We start from the raw sequence: 18,347 nt of genomic DNA on the forward strand, positions 1-18,347 counted from the left end.
GTGTTTGGGTGCTATCTTTGTTAGGGCTTGTTTTTGCGATCTTAGGCCCACTCAAAGTTTGTTTTGTTGGAGTGGCCCGTGGGATCTACTTTGCCTCTGTTTTCTGCTTTTCATATATGTTTTGTATATTTTGTTTTCTTTTCTAATAAATTACTTTGCCTTATTCAAAATAATAACAACAATAATAATAATAATGACTCAATTCTTCATCAATTTATAAACTAACTCTAGCTTATAATCAAACAATTAAGATTATAAGCTAATCGTTAGGATGGGGACCAAGTTAAATTGAACCACACAATTAAGATTGAAGTTGTGAAAGTTTACTCAATTTGATAAACTACTCATAATTCGACATGCTTTACATGATTAGACGAGAAAAAATATGATTGAAGATATAAATAACCCAATGAATGTTCATAACAAATAATTACCCAATGCAATCAACTTTAAAGCTCATCAACTACTGAGGCCAAGTTTGGGAGTGCTTAATAATAAGTGCTTATTTGAATAAGAACTTATTTTGGGCCGGGACCATACCATTAAGCATTTATTGGCATTTGGGAAATAAGCTCGAAATAAGTGCTTGGTGGAAGTATGATAGATGATGATTGGGAGTTAGCCTCCTCATCCAGTGAGGTCCGAACTGTGATTTTAGTGGGGTATATGGAGAATGGAAAAAGTGCAACCGTTAATAGCATTCTTTGTAGGAAGGCTTTGAAATAAGAAAGTAGTTATTTTGAAGTTACAAGTACTTGTGAAATGCGGAAGACTTGAATTAAATGATGGCCAAGTTGTGATTGTTATTGACATGCTTGGACTCTTTCGATTTTTTCAGCTGAATCAAACTTTGTTAAAGAAGAGATTATGAAGTGTATGAACCTAGCGAAGGATGGGATCTATGCAATTCTTGTGGTTTTCTTTGTCAGGACCCGTTTTTCAAAGAAAGAGGAAGCTGCAACTCAGAACTTGCAAACATCTTTTGGGGAGAAAGGGATGATCTAGAAGATAATGGTGAGACTTTGCAAGATTATTTGAGCCATGAGTGCCTTGAGACTTTAAAGGAAATTCTATGCCTATGCAAAAACTATGTAGTGCTTTTTGATAACAAACTAAGGATGAAAATATATAGGCTGAGCAGGTTCATCAACTACTCTCCCTTGTGAACATGGCTGTGGCAGAGAATGGTGGACAACCATACTCTGATGAATTTTTGGTTTAGTTAAAGCAAGGAGGTATGAAATTGCGTAATAAACAAGAAGAAGTTGAAGGGTTATACAAAACAAAAGATACTGGGGTTGAAGGATAGCAAATTTATAGGTCATATGCAGATCAACTCGGATAAATGACAGAGATGGTTGAATTGAGAAAACTCAAAGGCTTCTAAAACAATTAAGAAGAGCAAGTTGCACGATTAAAGATAAATGATTGCATAAGCCACATAATTGAAATCAAATGATGAAATTCATAAGCTTAGGGAGAAGTATGATGAACAATGTCTTATGTTGAAAGGTAACTTTGACATTAAAAAAAAAAAAATTAAGTTGCAAATGTCACCACATGATACACATAATTGACGATTGTTTAATGGTAGGTACTAAATTGTCACGTTTTGGAAGTTCAGATATGGATTGACACATTTTAAAGTTTGGGGGACCAAAATGAGTATGTTTTAATAGGACACTAATATGCAATTTTCCCTCCATTTTTTTACAATGAATCGCGCAAATCGCAATATCAACCATTACTATTGAACTATCCTTGACACAGACGGTCGAACTGTTCAGCCCAGAAACTGTCCAAGCAACCATTTTCGTTTCACTCTTAACCCATTCCTAGGTAAAAAACCGTTGACTTGATAAGAAAAACTGCTGACCCGGATGGTCGAATTGTCAACTTATTTGACCCTAACAATAGTTCACGATTTAAGAAAATTGCAGAGGATAGAGATGGGAGAAATTGAGCATGAGACAAGAACTTAGATCTGAGATCCAGTACAGAGAAAAAGAAGATTGGAGAAAAATCGATCTCAGATATGAGATTTGCATCTGTTGCTACCATTTCGCTATTGCCATTATCATCAGATCAACATCGAATCCTCTTCCTCCTTTTTCCCTCCTTTCCTTCATTTCTTCTCTCTCTTTTTCTTTTTCTTTTTCTTTTACTCCATTTCTTCCATCACTCCTCTTTTTTATGCAAATCGTCCGAACGTTCAACTTGAACGGTCGAACCACTGATCCGAAAACCGGTAATTAAAACGGTTCCGTTTCCGGATCGATTTTTAAAACCTTCATATAAAAAAAAGCTTTGATGAACGATTCGACCAACAAACCCTCTTCAATCTTCATACACAGCCCAGGAGAGAAAAACTTCAGTGTCTGATGGCTTCTTCGTGCTTGTTACTGAGAAACCCTACTCTTCCTTCAAAACCGTAGATCTCGAAACCCTAAACCTCTTACTACCTCTGCTCTAAACCTTGTCTCGCCCGAGATCTTAGAATTAGGGTCTTCTCTTCCTGGTTGGTCTCTACTAAGCATGGAACACGGTAACCCACACAACCACGCTCCCAAGCGCAAAAGAGACGATCCCTCCGACGAATTCGACCCTCCCGTCGAGAATGGCGTCGGTACCGGCGTTGACCTCTCCCTCCTCGAGGCCGTCGAGAAGTCACAGAGCTCTGTCGAAGTTCTCGACCTCCGAACCCTAAAGAAGCTCGTTTTATCCTTCGAACGCCGCCTCCGCGACAACCTTGAAGCTCGGTTGAAATACCCGGACCAACCTGACAAGTTCGCCGATTCTGAAATCGAACTTCACGAGGAGATCGAAAAGCTCAAAGTCCTCGCTGGCGGTCCGGAGCTCTACCCGGAGCTCGTGAACCTCAACACAATTCCTTCCATTCTGGGCCTGTTGAGCCACGATAACACCGACATTGCTATCGACGTTGTTGGGTTGCTCCAGGACCTTACCGACGAAGACGTTTTGGAGGACAACGACGAGCCTGCTAGGATTCTCGTCGACTCTCTGATTGAAAACAATGCTCTTGAATTGCTTGTTCAGAACCTGGGTCGGCTTTCTGAGACGGACCCAGATGAGATGACAGCAATTTACAACACGCTTGCGACGATTGAAAACATGATAGAGGTGAAGCCGGCGGTGGCGGAGCTTGTATGCGAAAGGACGAAGTTGTTGCGGTGGCTATTGGGGAAGGTAAAGGTTCGGGAGTTTGACAGTAACAAGCAGTACGCATCGGAGATTTTGGCGATTCTCTTGCAGAATAGTACTGCCAACCAGAAGAGATTAGGGCAGATGAATGGTGTGGATGTTGTGCTTCAGGCTGTTGCGCTTTATAAGTCGAGGGATCCGAAGAGTTCTGATGAGGAGGAAATGGTGGAGAATCTATTTGATTGCTTATGTTGTTTATTGATGCCATTGGAGAACAAAGAGAAGTTTGTGAAGGCGGAAGGGGTTGAGTTGATGATTATTATCATGAAGCAGAAGAAGTTGGCCTATGGGTCTGCTATAAGGGCGCTAGATTTTGCAATGACGAAGTACCCACCTGCCTGTGAACGGTTTGTGGATGTTTTGGGGTTGAAAACTGCATTCGCTGCTTTCATGGGTAAGGCAAGTTCCTGACTTCTTCTCTTGGCGTGTGGCATGTAGGAATCGTTGTGTTTCATAGCTATTTGTCTAATGAAACACCTTATGGCTAAACCGTGGCTTGCTTTTAGAGCCGCATAACCTGCATTTACAGTACTCTTTATTTTGCATTGCATGCATATTAAGAGTCAATGCTCTTATTGATGTTATTACTTATTACTTTACTTGGAAATGCAATATTGACACATATGGTGATTTAGGGTGGGGGCGGCTGGTTACTAAACGCTTTTCTCTTGAAAAGCAACTGGATCGTGATGGTTTATGCTTCTTTGTGTCAATGCATTTGTCAATGTCTGATTTTCCTTTAGTTTTTCTGTTAGGAACTTTGGTTAAAATATGTTAAAACACAGTGTTTTCTGTCCAGGAAAAAAGTTCCATTAAATCCCAGGGGAAAATTATCTAGCATATCCAATATTACAATTTTTTTTAATCATGTTAATTGCAATGCATTTTGGTTGCTTTAAATTATAAAATAGCTAGCAGTCTGCAAACTTCTTCAGAGTCATGGGTTTTGTTGTTGATTATATTTGATTGGGAGATGATTTATTTTCATGTGTTATTGTATTTTACTGTTCAATGATATTGTAGATTCCCGTGAGCAAGAAGAACAAGAAGGAAAGATACCAAGAGGAGTTGGAAGAGCGAATTATTTCACTTATTGCATCATTATTTGGTAAGAAGGCAAGTGAAATCAGAACTTAGAATTTCTTGTCGTTAAATGTATGTATGTATGTGGTATTAAACAGAAAAAAGATATGACATTAAATAGAATGGAATGGAGAAACAGGATTCTTGCAGCCAACCCAATATAGTTGGGACGGAACTTGGATGCGCTGTATCATGCTGAGAAAAGTTACACTTCCTTTCAATAGTAAAAAAAGTTATACTTCATTCTGTTTCATGGCTGCCTGTGGAATATACAAAAACTTGTTCTCATTTCCTTCTTTAGACACCAAGGAAAATGTTAGGGCATATTAATTTTATTAAATACTGAGGTATAGAATCCATGACCAACCATTTTTTGGATAAATAATAAATTTAGTAAAGAAAAAACAGTCGGTAGATCATCATATGAATGGGTTTTTAATCTATTTTTTTTATAAGTATTTTTAAAACTATCCTAGATGATTCAAGTATTCAACTGCTATTGGATAGCATAGTCCTTAGCTTAGTGGAAGGGCATTTACTTCTAATGAAAGGTCTGACTTCAAGTTATCATATAAATAAAATAACAACCACCAATCAAATAATGCAAGAGCTGAAAACAGAGTAGAAGCTTTGTAAATCCAGTGAAAAAAATTGAGAAAGAAATATGGTTAAGTTGTGCTCTTTCTTATCTATCCCCCTCTTTTTTCTTTTGTCTGGAAAAGAAGTGGTGCTCTTTCTTTGACCATCTAAAGAAATTTTCTACTAGACAAGAAAAAGTACAGAAATGAGCTTATCAAAAAAGGTGTAAAAACAAGAAAAAATGCTGCAAACTGAAAAATAGAAAGCGATTTTTGAAAAAAATGATTTATAATGTTAAGAAGGCATACATTTATAAAAAAAATGCTAAGAAGGCATACTATCTAAAAAGGGAAGTGAGATTATTCCAAAAATCCAGACATTGTCTAACTTGGCTAAGTTGTCTGCCAATCTGTTATCATTTCTTTGTAGAAATCTGACACGTTTTTCAAAGTTATATCTAAGGTTCCCATCTCACCTCAGTTATTGATAAAAAAGGTTCCTATTTCACCAGTTGTTATATTTTTGATAGAGAAATTTAACATATGTGATTAATTAAACAATAAAGATGATGCTACTTGCACATGTATATGCATAAACCATGTTAGGGCGCAGGTTTAGCCTGTTTAGAGTCCTAACATTTTCATCACTTACTCCAAGTCCTTAAAAAAGATTCCCTCAACTATTCAAACTGAGAGAGAGAGAGAGAGAGAGAGAGAGAGGGAGAGAGACTAAAGGGTAAAGATCTCTCTTTATCTGTGAATTACACACGAGAAACTACTCTCTCTAGGGCCAACTTATGCTGAGTGAAGTTTTCTATGATGGCATCATTGTGATGATGTAAATATGATGTTATCATGTTAAAAATCATTTCTAATGTCGAACTTGCACTTGTAATGCATCACTTGAGATGTCAAATTGTATTTTAGATTTTTAGTTTTGCTACCTGTGGTATCACAATTTATGTTAAGCATTTTCATGGAGTGAAAGGATGATAGTGTTCCAAGAAAATGCTTGGTATTGGATACAAATTGTAACTGCTTAAGCATTCTGGAATACTTGTATGGTAATAATTGGTGAACTACTTAGGAACTTGTTGAAGATATATATCAATACAGGTTGATTTTAAGAAAGGATCTGTTTGCATTTGATTGCTACATTATTTATATATTTAGTCCATTTCTTTTACCTATCTCAGCATTTGCTGCCATGCGTTTTTGTAAAAAAAGTAATGTTAATTGTTCTTTTGATGGCATATGACCTTATTCAGGTGGTATTTTGAGGGGTTCAAGAAGGGACAGGTTGTTGAGTAAGTTTGTTGAAAATGAATGTGAAAAGATAGACAGGCTTATGGAACTGTACATGAGGTAAGTCACTTCTAATATGCACAAAATACTTCATTCTAGTGTCGAGAATAATGTAATAGATCCATGTATTCATTTTTGGGCTGATTGCCATAATTGGTTAATTTTGGATTGGGAACTTTTTTTATCAATAATGATTAATAATATAAATCTCTGCATGATAAGGAGAATAACTATTCCAGCCATTGACTGGCTTATAAAAATCTCTACAGGAGTTAAATGCAACTCATAAAACTTTATTCTCATATCGGGATAATTGATGGATCTGTGTCTTCATCCTGGTCTGTATAACATTATCATTTGTACTTAACATGTGAATCTTTTATCCCCTATGACATAAATAGGTAATAAATAAATAATTGAAACACTTTTAAAATTATGGGCCATTGTTTGGTGCAATAGTAAAATCTTGGGCTGACAAGTGTGAGATTATAAAAATCAAGATTGAAAGTGGCAACTTTGTGCCAAAGGTTTTAGGTCTGTATTCAATCTATCCCTCCCAAGAGCCTGGACTGCCAGGATATTAGGTAATGGTCCCTTTAAAAAATCAAAAGAGTTTTAAATCCAAAGTGAACATGATGAGGACCCATGATTTGCTGCAGACACAGGCTAATTCCATATCATACTTTTGTATTGCTTTGCTTGGGCTATAGTTAAAAGTGTTTTGAGTATTTTAGATTTTTCATCTTTCTTCTTAAAGCCTATATTAGCATCTGATTCACTTCGATTCTTTTTCAGATATTCTGATAGAGTCAAGGCTGAGACTGAACGGCTAAACAAGCTTGAATTTGATGATATAGAGGTTCTTTGCCATTATTATTTAATCAACTTTCTCTAATCATTAAAAAATAATTATGTTTATTTTTGAGGTAAAACCTGATGACATCATGCATCATATTTTACAGGTGGATGAAGAGGAACGCTACAATCTGAAACTGGAATCTGGGCTCTACACTCTTCAGGTTATTATCTGTTTCTTGTAATTTTGTGTCATGGTTCCTACTCTGAAACATTTACTAGAATGCCACACTTCTTTTCTACCCTCTCATTCCCAAGAGGAGGATGAAAAAGAGGAAATAATTGACTGTGATGCATGGTATTATGTAAATCATGCTCATTCAGTGGTTAGGCATTTGACTAGTGCCTACTATGGTATGGGGATGATGCAGGCTTGCGGTTCAGTAACTATATGATTGAACAGCCCCGTGAAGGATGATGTAGTGGCACATGACAATCCCAAGTTGTTTTTGATTGGTAGAACAACACCAAAATAAAATGATATATTTCACTTTGTACCTGTCTTGGAAAGCTTTAGTGGATCTGGGTGCATTTTCTCCTCCACTTGATCCAATCCTTCAAGTCTCACCCAACAATGGAAGGAGAAGGTGGAGTTTTGCCACCATTGCAAGAGACTGAACTATTTGCCTTTGTCAATCAGGAAAGAAATTTGCAGGTGGGTGTGCCCTTCTTGACTGAAGGAACCTGCAATGCTTACATGTGAGGCGTTATCAGAAACCTAATACATCGTGTCATGATTTGAAATTCAAAGCACATAGTGCCAGCTTACGTGACACTTAGTGTCATTTGGGAGGGATTTCATGCAGTCGCTTCTGTTCATGCAAGGTGGGCCCCACATGGACAACCTAGAAGCTATGCTTGGTGAAAAACTTGAAAGCCCAAATATGCTATCATTTAGCCAAAAAATTGGCTTTCTGGTGTTATTTTAGTAGTTTCTTCAAAGTGTCTCGGTGAAAGCAGCTCAGTTGTAGCTGAAGCCTCCCAAATGCCCCCTTAATTTCCAAAAGGCCTTGGCTGTTTCTCTCTTCCCCCCCCCCCCCCCCTTCCCTTGTTCCTTACCATCCAAGTGTGTTTCCTAGGGACTGGACAGTTTGCTTTTATTGGTTTCTTGACTGAAGGAACCTGCAGTCCTTACATTTAAGGCATCATCAGGAATGTAATACATCTTATCATGGTTTGGAATTCAAAGCACAGAATGTCAGCTTGCATTTCCAAAAGGCCTTGGCTGTTTCTCTCTCTTCCCCCATTCCTCACCATCCAAGTGTGTTTTCTAGGGAGACAGTTTTCTGCAATTGGTTTGCAAGACCACCCGTGCTTGTTGGTCTTGGTGTTGTTATTTTCATTTATATTGAGTTTGGATAGCAAGTTGGCAAATGCATTTTCATGTCCTCATCAGCTTTGTGTGATTTTTGATTCCTTAAAGCAAACCCATGCTTGTTCTTTTTTGAAGATAAATAAAAGTGAAAATCCATTAATTTAAAAAGAAGATACAAGGGGATCAGTGATGAGAAATCACCAAAGAGAAAAAGATACATCAGAAATAAAAAAACAAAAAAAATTATCAAAAAAACAAAAACATAAAAAAATGCACCAAGAACTTTCTTCCGAATCTAAACAAGCGTAGAAGCAGCCATCCCCAATAGATCTCTAGTAATCCCAGAAAAGTTAAGAGGAAATAAGAACCAATCCAGAAGTAGACTAAGATGGTTTATTCACGTGCATAGAAGATCACCAACAGAGCTCCAATGAGAAGTGATTTGTTATGAGTGGAAGGGGTTAGAAGAGCTAGGGGTAGACCAAAAAAGGACATGTACTAATAATTTAACAGTGGATATGGCTTTAAATCAAGATTTTAGAAGGCTATAGGTGGAGGCAAGGCGGTTGGGTGTGAAAGGGGTGAGGCCTAAGCCTCGAAGGCATTTTGAGGTGTAAGCCTAAAAAAAAAAGAAAATAAAAACTATGTATTTATATTTATTAGAAAAAACAAATGAAGGAAAGATAAGTTATTTTTTTCTAGATTTACATTATCCAACCAACCTGAATTTGACCTGATCCAGGGACCAAGCGAACAATTTCTTTATTAAAAAAGTAATCATATATCCAAAGTGCCAAACTTACTATTTTTTTTTTCATTTTATATTTTCTTAATACTTTTTTGTTTGTTTTTTATTTCTCATTGTGGTCTAAAAGCATTGAGGTTGGTTTATTCTGTGCTTCTCCATTATTGATAAAAAATTGCTTTGTAGTTCCATTGGTTTGTTTTAGACATTTTTAGCTACGTAATCCATAAAGAAGTTATTTCGATGTGGTAACTTAGGGGTCATTTGATAATAGCTGAATATGCTTAATTGAAAAAGCTTATTGCTTTGTCTTTTAGTGAAAGTTCTTAAGGAGGTTGTGGACTCCTTAATGGCATAAACTGAAGTTGGGTAGATTACTATACCCTTGAAAATTTTATCATTTAATTATTTTAACAACTAATATATATATATATATATATAATTTAATAGTAACTCCCATTAACAATATTTCCAAAAAATATCCTTATTTAACCCTAAAGCCTTGCACATCACAAGGTTAAAGTCTTAAAAGTGTAGGCCACTATCAATTCAAGGCCTAAACCGCATTGGAGCGAAAGGCTATTGAGGCCAGGCCTTTTTGGTTAGCCTCGCCTTGAGGCCTAGGCCTTTGGCCTCGCCTCAACAACCTTTTAAAACTATGCTTTAAATAGAATGGATTAGTGAAATGGGATTCATGTACCTGGCCCCATATAGTTGGTATAAGGCATGGATGATGATGATGATGATCCAATGCAGATTTCTTCTTCCAATAACTGAGTATTACTCCTCTTTAGGTTTGGCCTTGCCTTCAATGCGCCTCCTTTTCCTTCCCTTCCAAATCACCCAATGCACTGCAAAAGGAACACATGGCCATGCTATTTTTGCCTTCTTGGATCCTGGCAACACTGGCCAGCTTGAGATTATTTCCTTTGGATCTCTAGGAGGAGCCCCCCCTGGCAGTGATATAGAAGGCGTGCCTAGGCACACAAGCGAGGCACATTTTTAGGTGTGCACCTTGCCTAGGCCATAGGCACAACACTTAGAAGTGTGTGCCTTTTTTATTTTTTGCACTTTTTGTTCTGTTTTTTTGAACCCAACGGTTGGGCCTTGGAGTGGAGTAGAACCCCCTATTTGCTAATGTTGTTCATTCATTGATCCTAATAAAATATCTTCTTAAAAGACACTTACAATTATTAAAACTTTGTTTTTGTGTAGGGATTAAGAATTTAATACCCTAAAAATTGACTTGTTTGAGCCTGTCTCAATGGTCTCTTGGTGCAAAGGCAGCTTGTTGAATCAGGAATGCAAAATGTTTTACATCACATTAGCTATTTGAAGTAATACAATTGGGAAAATGAAACGATTAGGTGCAAAGTGGGAAAAAAATGATTAGCTATTTGAAGTAATGCAAAATGTTTCATTTGAGTATGTTTTACGTGTTATGTTTATGCATTTTAATTTTAGATAACCTTGTGCAGTTGCGCCTCAGGTGCAAATTGGCCCTTGTGATATTTTTTGTTAAACATTGCTCCCTCTGTAAACCAAAGAGCCTGAAAAATAAATCCCAAATGAATGGTGAAAAGCTGCGCTGAACTAGGAGGTGAATGATACCATCCTTAACATCACAACACAAATAACATCTAATGATCTGCATCCTTCTTTTCTTTTAATGATCTTGAGTCAAAGTGCCTTTTTATTGGTGTTTTCCACTTGATTCCTGGCTAAGTACCTGTAATAAGATTTCACTGTAAAAATTCCATTTTTACATTCTTTCCACCATTCCATCTCTTCTTTGTCAACCTCTAACTCCACCATTTGAAGATTAGCCAAAAGTCTCACACAATCCTCCACTTCCCAAATCCCAATCAAACATGTTGTTCTAAAAATTGGGCACCAAACAACCCTAACTTGTTTAACTTGAAAACATTGAGCAATTGAGATGTTCTTCCTGCAATCCTGCTTAAGTTGTAGAATCTTGGGAGCACATCACATAACCTTCCACAACCAATCCAATCATCTTTTCAGAATTTGATTATTGTACCATCTCCCACTTTTAAATGAAACACAATTTAATAAAGCTGAATGAAAATTCATGATTCCCTTCCAAATGCAAATTCCATAAGCTGCTCTTACCTTTCTTGAGTGCCATCCAAAACACAACTCCATAAGGCTCTCTTACCTTTCTTAAACGCATGTTTGTTGGCTCCTATCCTTCTTAATTTCATTTATATTTTGCTTTTTGATAAATTCATTTCTAATTTGTTTGAATGGCAATATCTATAAAAAAAAAGTTTGAATGGCAACTTAGCAACATACCTACATGACTTGGAGCCTGATTGTCTAATTGAACTACATAAAATAAACTAGATTCTAAAGATCTAAAATATGGTTAGCAGATGCAAGAGATTCTCATAGTCATGTTATGGCTGGTAAGCTTCATGCAATCTTTAACTATTTGTAGATAAACATTGTCAAGGAGATGAGGAGATCCAAGTATTTGTGAAACATATGCCAGACAGTATCTTAGTAAATACTTCATGTACCTACCAGCTGTATGCTGAGGTGTATAATTTTAAATAGGGGAGAAGCCCTAGTCAGCTCACCTTTAAATCTTTCTGGCAAGAAATTGATGACCTTGAGACTGTTGAATGGGAATGTTCAGAAAATGTTGAATTACATAATAAATTGCTGTGATCTTGGAGATTTTTCCTTTGAAGAACCACCAATAATTCCACCAACAACTGTCCTCTTCCCCTCTACATTGAGATAAAGAAGTGAAGCCATTTGATGGTTTGAGAAAATGGTCTTTTTTCTCTCCTATGTCTAAACAAAGTAGCAAAGAACAAAAACCCTACCTTAGGATATGGCTGTTATTGTGTTGTTTTGGGCTGGTTAGGTTAGAGCCAATCCTTAGTTGATAACGCGATTCATTCAACTAATGTTATGCATCTTTATTCTTCTTAATATAATTTTTTTTTATTAAAAATAAAGAAAAAGTGAGATCCCCCCTTCATCTTCATCCTCCTCCCCTTCCTCCTAACCCCCCTCCTCTTAAGGAGGCTTATGTCTCCTTGTGTTTGGGAGGCTTACGCCTCTTGCGTTCTGAACTATGCCTCATACCTCTAAGTAGTGGAATGCCTCGTGTCACGCCTCCTTGTTTTAAAACATTGAGCTGAACTATGATGGATGTGGTTTTAGAAACTTAGGTCAATCAGGTATTGGAGGGGTATAAGAGATGCATTTAACCAAAACATGGATATTCCTTGAGAGTTGAGCTGCTAGTTTATTAAGGATTTAGATTGACATCCTCTTTCAACCTGTCAACTTTGGTGGTGGAAGGTGACTGTCAAGTGGCTGAATCATGGTTCTTTTCAACAATTTCAGGTGCTTGGGCTCTAAGGCATCTGATTAAAAGCAAAGCCTTTGGGAGCTAGTATGAACTGTTTGGTTAAGTTGCCCCTTAAATTTGCTATTAGCCTTGCTAATGCATTAGTGAGAACTGAATGAGAACTGGGACCGCAAGATGTGTTCTTGTTTGGGGCATCCCAGGTCAAGGTTATAACAGTTAGACCAAAGAGGTCAAGGTTGTAAAAATGAACGAAGTCTGATAATAATGGTAGTGTTTTGGGTTAGCCTTGGGATGCATTTTCATCTATTGGTTCCCATTTCAATATCCTTGGGAAGGTTTGCATTTTTCTATCATTAACAAAAAATTTTTCTATCATCAACAAAATCATTAGGAGTTGCTGAAAAAAAACCCTACAATGAGCAAGTGAATTGCATTTCTTGTTATCTGCTTGAAGCTTGATGAGATGATGTTGACGTGGTATATTATTCTCTTAGAGATTTTCATTGATTAATTTCTCCATTGGTAGTCTTCAAATAGTAATATGCTTTCTGATGCTTTTTCTAATGGCGTTCATTTTTTCCATGGTGTTGCAGTTGATTGCTGTTATTCTTGGCCACATTTGGTCTTCTGAGTAAGTCTTGGCATTTGGGTTCTGTTTCTGTATCTGTTACCACAAGGAGATTTATATGGACTTCAAATACTGCTCTTGGTTCCTTAGTATGAAGATGTTGCTCCTGTGCAGGCATCCTCGAATGAGAGCAAGAATTGAATTGCTACTTAAGCAGCAACGATTGACCAGGAAGGATGTGAAGGATATTCTCCAGGTAGATTTTCTTTAGCCATCACCTTTTCTTTCTTCTTGTTTCCCATATTTTTTTTTTGTTTGATTTATTGATTCCGAGGTTTATGCTATATTGGGCTTGTGGAATGCTACATGGTCTAGGATTAACAGTTATTTTGTTGGGTTTATTGAATTCCAATACTAATTGGTGTACCTTTCCTCAAGTATGGAATATCAGTGCATTTGATTGATTGTATTTGATGAACAACAGGAATATCATGACAACATTGGGGATCTGGATGGACCAGAAGAAAAAGAGCGTGCTCAGTCCAAGATTCAAAAGTTCATTACAGCCTTTTCAGAATGATGAACAACAACACTTTGGTGCCGAATGTGGAACGACACATAAAATGCTTTAAAGCTGTTGACTATTTTACATCCAGATGGATAAAGGGACAAGAGAAGGACCTGATGTATAGATGACGTATCATCGTGTCGGCACTTCTTTTATTGTCGTTTATTTCATTTCCATCACCAGGTATTGTAAGCAACTTCTCAAGTAGGAGCTCCGACATTGAGCGTTACTTGGAATCATTAATCATAGAAGACATTTCATCATCGGCCACCATCATTTAGAGTCGACTTACTTCATTGAGCCTACTTTGTTTGTTCTGTAGTAGAATGTAACATAAATTTTATTCTGTAAGAATACGATTTTTTTATGTTTAGGCTTTCTGCAAGGTGAAGTGAAACTGATATCCTGTCTTAGTGTGATTGCTTTGCCCATTCAGGGTTGCTACTGTCACTGGCGATCTAACATCAGGTGATGATAGGCCAGTCTATTATTGCTAGCCAGGCTCTTGACAAAACAAACTTGCTTTCCATTTTTAGAGGGAATTATCCATAAAATTAGTATCCATTGTCTTGTTTACTTCAATCTTCGTTATCTGGTCTTTGCCCTTCTGCCATTCTCACGACTCACACAGCCGCCTATTCATTAGGGGCTGGGCACTTCACCTTCATTGTTGTTTGGACTCTGGATCTCCTACCTACAATAACTCTGCCCACGCCTACCCACAATACACTATCCCGTGAATTGGGGCTGCATAGACCTGGCAATTGGGTTGGGTTTGCGTTGATTTCGGGTCGGGTTGAATTTTGGATTGGGTTATCAAATGCTAGACCCTAACCCTAAATGTTCGGGTTAGGGTTGACCCATGGGTCAATTCGGGTCATTCCAAAAAATAATTGAAATTAAAAAAAAATTACATGAAATTTGTCAAAATTAAAAGAATTAACCTTAGAATTCTAAATATAAAATAAAAAACTTGAACATTTAACAATTTAAAGAGTAAATAATAAAAAGTAAAAAATAAATAGAAGAAATTAACCCATGACCCAACCCAACCCAGCCCAGTATTTTTTTGGGTCGGGTTAGGTCATTTTCACATTCGGGTAGCTAAATATGAGACCCTAACCCTGTTTTTTCGGGTTGGGTTAACTTTTTGCCAGGTCTACCTTTGCATAATAGTATGCAGAGGATGAGATGTTCTTTATGTGTGACTGCGATAAGTGTGGGCATGAGATCCGGACTCTGTTGTTTGTAGTATATTAGAAGTAAAATTGGGATAAAAGCCCTTGACAAGGATTTTTAACTATTGGGTCGTTCGTTCAATTGGTTAAAATTTTGATATGTACCTCTTGGGGGTGGATTCGGATCTTTCGATTCAAGTTTGACTTATTTGAAAAACATCAGGCTTGAGTTTGATTCGAGTTAAAAATAGGATGTAGAATTCAGCTTTTGGCTCTTTCACACTGAATCAAGTTTCATATAAAAAATAAAAATTATACTTATATATAAATAAAAATTATACATACAAGAACTTTATATTGTGATTTTTTATTATACTTACAAATAATATACACATAAAAACTTAAAAACATTAATATAACATAAGCTTGATTAGGTTTACGAGCTTTATGAGCCACAAATTTCATTAGATTTGAGCTCAACGTTATTAGCAAACGAGTCCATATCTTGGGTTGAGTTCAGCTAAAATCGCGGTTAAGATTGAACTGCATTGAGTTTGAATAACTTGTGGAAAACTGAGTTTCATCTTTAATACCTTTTCTTGTTGCTTGGAGGTGAGGAAGCTCTGCCCCAGAGCAATAATGCTAGAGCACCACTTAGGAGACTGATAAGGAGAGGCAGCTCTAATCCCATCTAGATATTGTTGAAACTTGAAACACAAGTTGGTTCATGAAGAAATTTATTTATTTATTTTCCGACGATAAACAAAAAGCAATACTGTGCAGCGTCGATAATGTAAAACGGAGCTGAAGTTTTTTCCATGTGTCAGTTTGAATGTTCAAACATTAAGTTTGAAATGGTTAGACTGTGTCTGTGGCATCATTGAAATCTTAGCTTATGCTCCTTAACAAGGCTCAAATTTCAAAATATTCAAAGTATCCGTGCGTATCATATGATACGTATTGGTATTTGAGCCCACTGAAATGCCATATCAAGGGATTTAGTGGGGTTCGTAAGAATGCCTTCTAATCTAAATGTTTATCATTGAAACCTCACACAGAAATAATAATAATAATAATAATAATAATATCGTCCCTGAATTCGGATTTGGTCCTCACAAGGCTGTTCTCACACCATATTCACAGCCCTTGCATTAGGAATATCTCCCCATAAATAAAAACATACAAGTATAGAGATATCCCTAATACATGGCTGCAAAAGGACTGAGGACAGTGAGAACATATCTGTCTCTAGATCCAATTTTCATTTTTTATTTAATCAAGAAATTTATTCCAATCATTTTTCTAGATCATAATTATTATTGACAAATCTCTAACTAGATTACAAGGTGAGATCATAATATGAAAAAAGATCTATAAAAGTTAAGGATAAAAGTATCGATATTGGATATCATGTCAAAAGAAAGATGAGAAAGCTCTTGGATACATTAGAGAAATGCATACAAATCATATAAATACATTAATAACAGTAAATCTAAAGTTGAATTATCTATGAATAAGGCATAAACACACAAGAAACACACACTTTAATAGGTTATATGAAGAGAAACATTACAATTAACAATGTTGGGACTCTAGAACATGTACACATCATACAATAATTATTTCAATTTTTATAATTATAAATTTTAATTTTTATTGAATTTTTAGATAAATTAAATATTAAATTATTTATTTCAGTTTTATATTTATAAATTTTTATTTTCTATTAAATTTATTGTGAAAATATATTTATTTAGTATTTTATATAATAACTATTTTTTCAAATAATAAATATGTTTTCATTTTTAAAATATAATTACGTGTAAATAAAACATATAAATCATTCAAGGTAGATAAAATATATTATTCTTATATTTTTTTATTTTTTATTAAATTTTTGGGAAAAATGAAATATTAAATTATTTGTTTCAATTTTTATAATTATAATTCTTAATATTTATTAAAATTGAAAAACAATCCAAAAGCAGTCAATACATAATATCATCAAATTAGGCAATGATATGCTTCCGTATCGATACACATTGGATCATATCCACCGATACAACACAATATGGCCTGATACAAAGGTGTGTGTGCCAATATGCATGACTCTTGGGATTGTGGCATATCCCATATCTATGGCCATGGATATGGATTTTATACATCTCGTATTGGGAGTGTATGATAATGAATTAGTATCATAATCCTAATCCATGATGAAACTAAACAGTTTGTATCATAACCCTAGTCCTAACAAATTCTGCTTTAGTACCATCACGAATTCTACCTATTTTAATTTTTAAAAATAAATAAATAAAAAATAAGCCATATGAAACATCTCACTATTTTAATATCTAATTAAAACATACTTTATAATGGATGTTCCACAGATTCTATGTTGAAAATTAGGTATGGAAGTTCCCAAACATGAATGATCCAATCGGTCAGTGTTTTCCTCAATTAGAAATCACACTGCTCCCTTATCTATCGCTTTTTTAAGTACACTTGACTAGGCAATAGTTGGGGTTGTTCGAATTAGGGGTGGATTAAAGTCTAGCTGAACTGAATATCTAGTTATTTGAGCTTGGTTCAAGCTCGAGCTCAATTTGAATTAGAGACTTGAGTTAAAGTTCGGCTCAAGTCAAAAGCTTGTAAGCTCGAATGCGGCTTAATTTGAGTTCGATTGTGAGCCAAATGTTTTATAAAAATAAAAATTATATTTTTTACTTGACATTTAAAAATTAATTATTATTGTTATATATAAAAAATAAAAATATTATATATATATATTATTTTCTATATGTATAAAAAATCAAAAGCTCGGCTTGTGGCCACCCTTAGTTCGAATTGCTCTCTTTGGAATTGTACAAACTCACTTCTTGAGTCTTGAGCCCTCTTAAGAGTGGTAGGGGAATATGGTACTAGTTGGGATCACCTCTCAACAACACATGCTCCAACATGCTTCCAACATGATCTAACACCGGACATCTCACCATGAGATTGGGACCCTTCATATATGTGGGGTGTCATATCATGTTGGGAGAGTGTTTGATCCGATAAAAGCTGGATTCTGATACCTCCCTTGATCTTAATAAATCGGATCAGATCAAAAAAGTTGATTTGTTCAGTTAACAGATCGAATTCAGATACACCCCGATCCTATTTGCAACAACCTGATCCAATCCATTAGTTATGAAATGTTATATATTATATATGTATATTTATATATATTCTATATATTATTTATATTATATCATAATTTTTTATTACAACTTTAATCGAATTGGAAATCGAATATGATATTCGAATTTGAATCATACTCTTGAAAATCCGACATATTCTTATCTTGGATTTCTCAACAGATCGGATTGGATATCCATTTGCAGCCCTATTGGAACATATTTTATTGATTGGTAATTTAGACTCGGGGAGTATGGGGTGTGAGATCCAATTAGAGCTTCTATCCTTAAGGCCTTGTTCGCTTTTCGGTAAGTTACTTACCTAGGTAAATGCAATTACCTGGGTAAGTTTTTATTGAGAAACACTTATATACCCGGGTAAGTGCATTTGCTCATGTTCTT

General features: G+C 35.8%; 1 protein-coding gene and 1 pseudogene across 1 annotated transcript; both read left to right on the forward strand.

Moving 5' to 3' along the window:
* The first annotated feature begins 591 nt into the window (after positions 1-591).
* Positions 592-1,387, forward strand: LOC148792252 (immune-associated nucleotide-binding protein 9 pseudogene; annotated as a pseudogene).
* A 938-nt stretch (positions 1,388-2,325) lies between these two features.
* On the forward strand, positions 2,326-13,989 carry LOC104607012 (ARM repeat superfamily protein). The gene is made up of 8 exons (XM_010272498.3): positions 2,326-3,621; positions 4,246-4,330; positions 6,152-6,248; positions 6,984-7,047; positions 7,151-7,207; positions 13,046-13,083; positions 13,195-13,276; positions 13,505-13,989. Exons 1-8 carry the CDS (start codon positions 2,536-2,538, stop codon positions 13,598-13,600), a joined length of 1,605 nt encoding a protein of 534 aa, XP_010270800.1. The 5' UTR covers positions 2,326-2,535; the 3' UTR covers positions 13,601-13,989.
* Positions 13,990-18,347: the final 4,358 nt, after the last annotated feature.

The sequence above is a fragment of the Nelumbo nucifera genome, chromosome 4, assembly GCF_055504915.1.
Source record: "Nelumbo nucifera cultivar China Antique chromosome 4, China Antique-T2T, whole genome shotgun sequence".
NCBI classification, from domain to species: domain Eukaryota; kingdom Viridiplantae; phylum Streptophyta; class Magnoliopsida; order Proteales; family Nelumbonaceae; genus Nelumbo; species Nelumbo nucifera.

Excerpts from the sequence above, each read along its gene's own strand:
- LOC104607012 (XM_010272498.3), top strand. The coding sequence starts at position 2,536 with ATGGAACACGGTAACCCACACAACCACGCTCCCAAGCGCAAAAGAGAC. Across the intron at positions 4,331-6,151 it reads ACTTATTGCATCATTATTTG|GTGGTATTTTGAGGGGTTCA; the intron begins GTAAGAAGGCAA and ends GACCTTATTCAG. Across the intron at positions 13,084-13,194 it reads GGCCACATTTGGTCTTCTGA|GCATCCTCGAATGAGAGCAA; the intron begins GTAAGTCTTGGC and ends GCTCCTGTGCAG.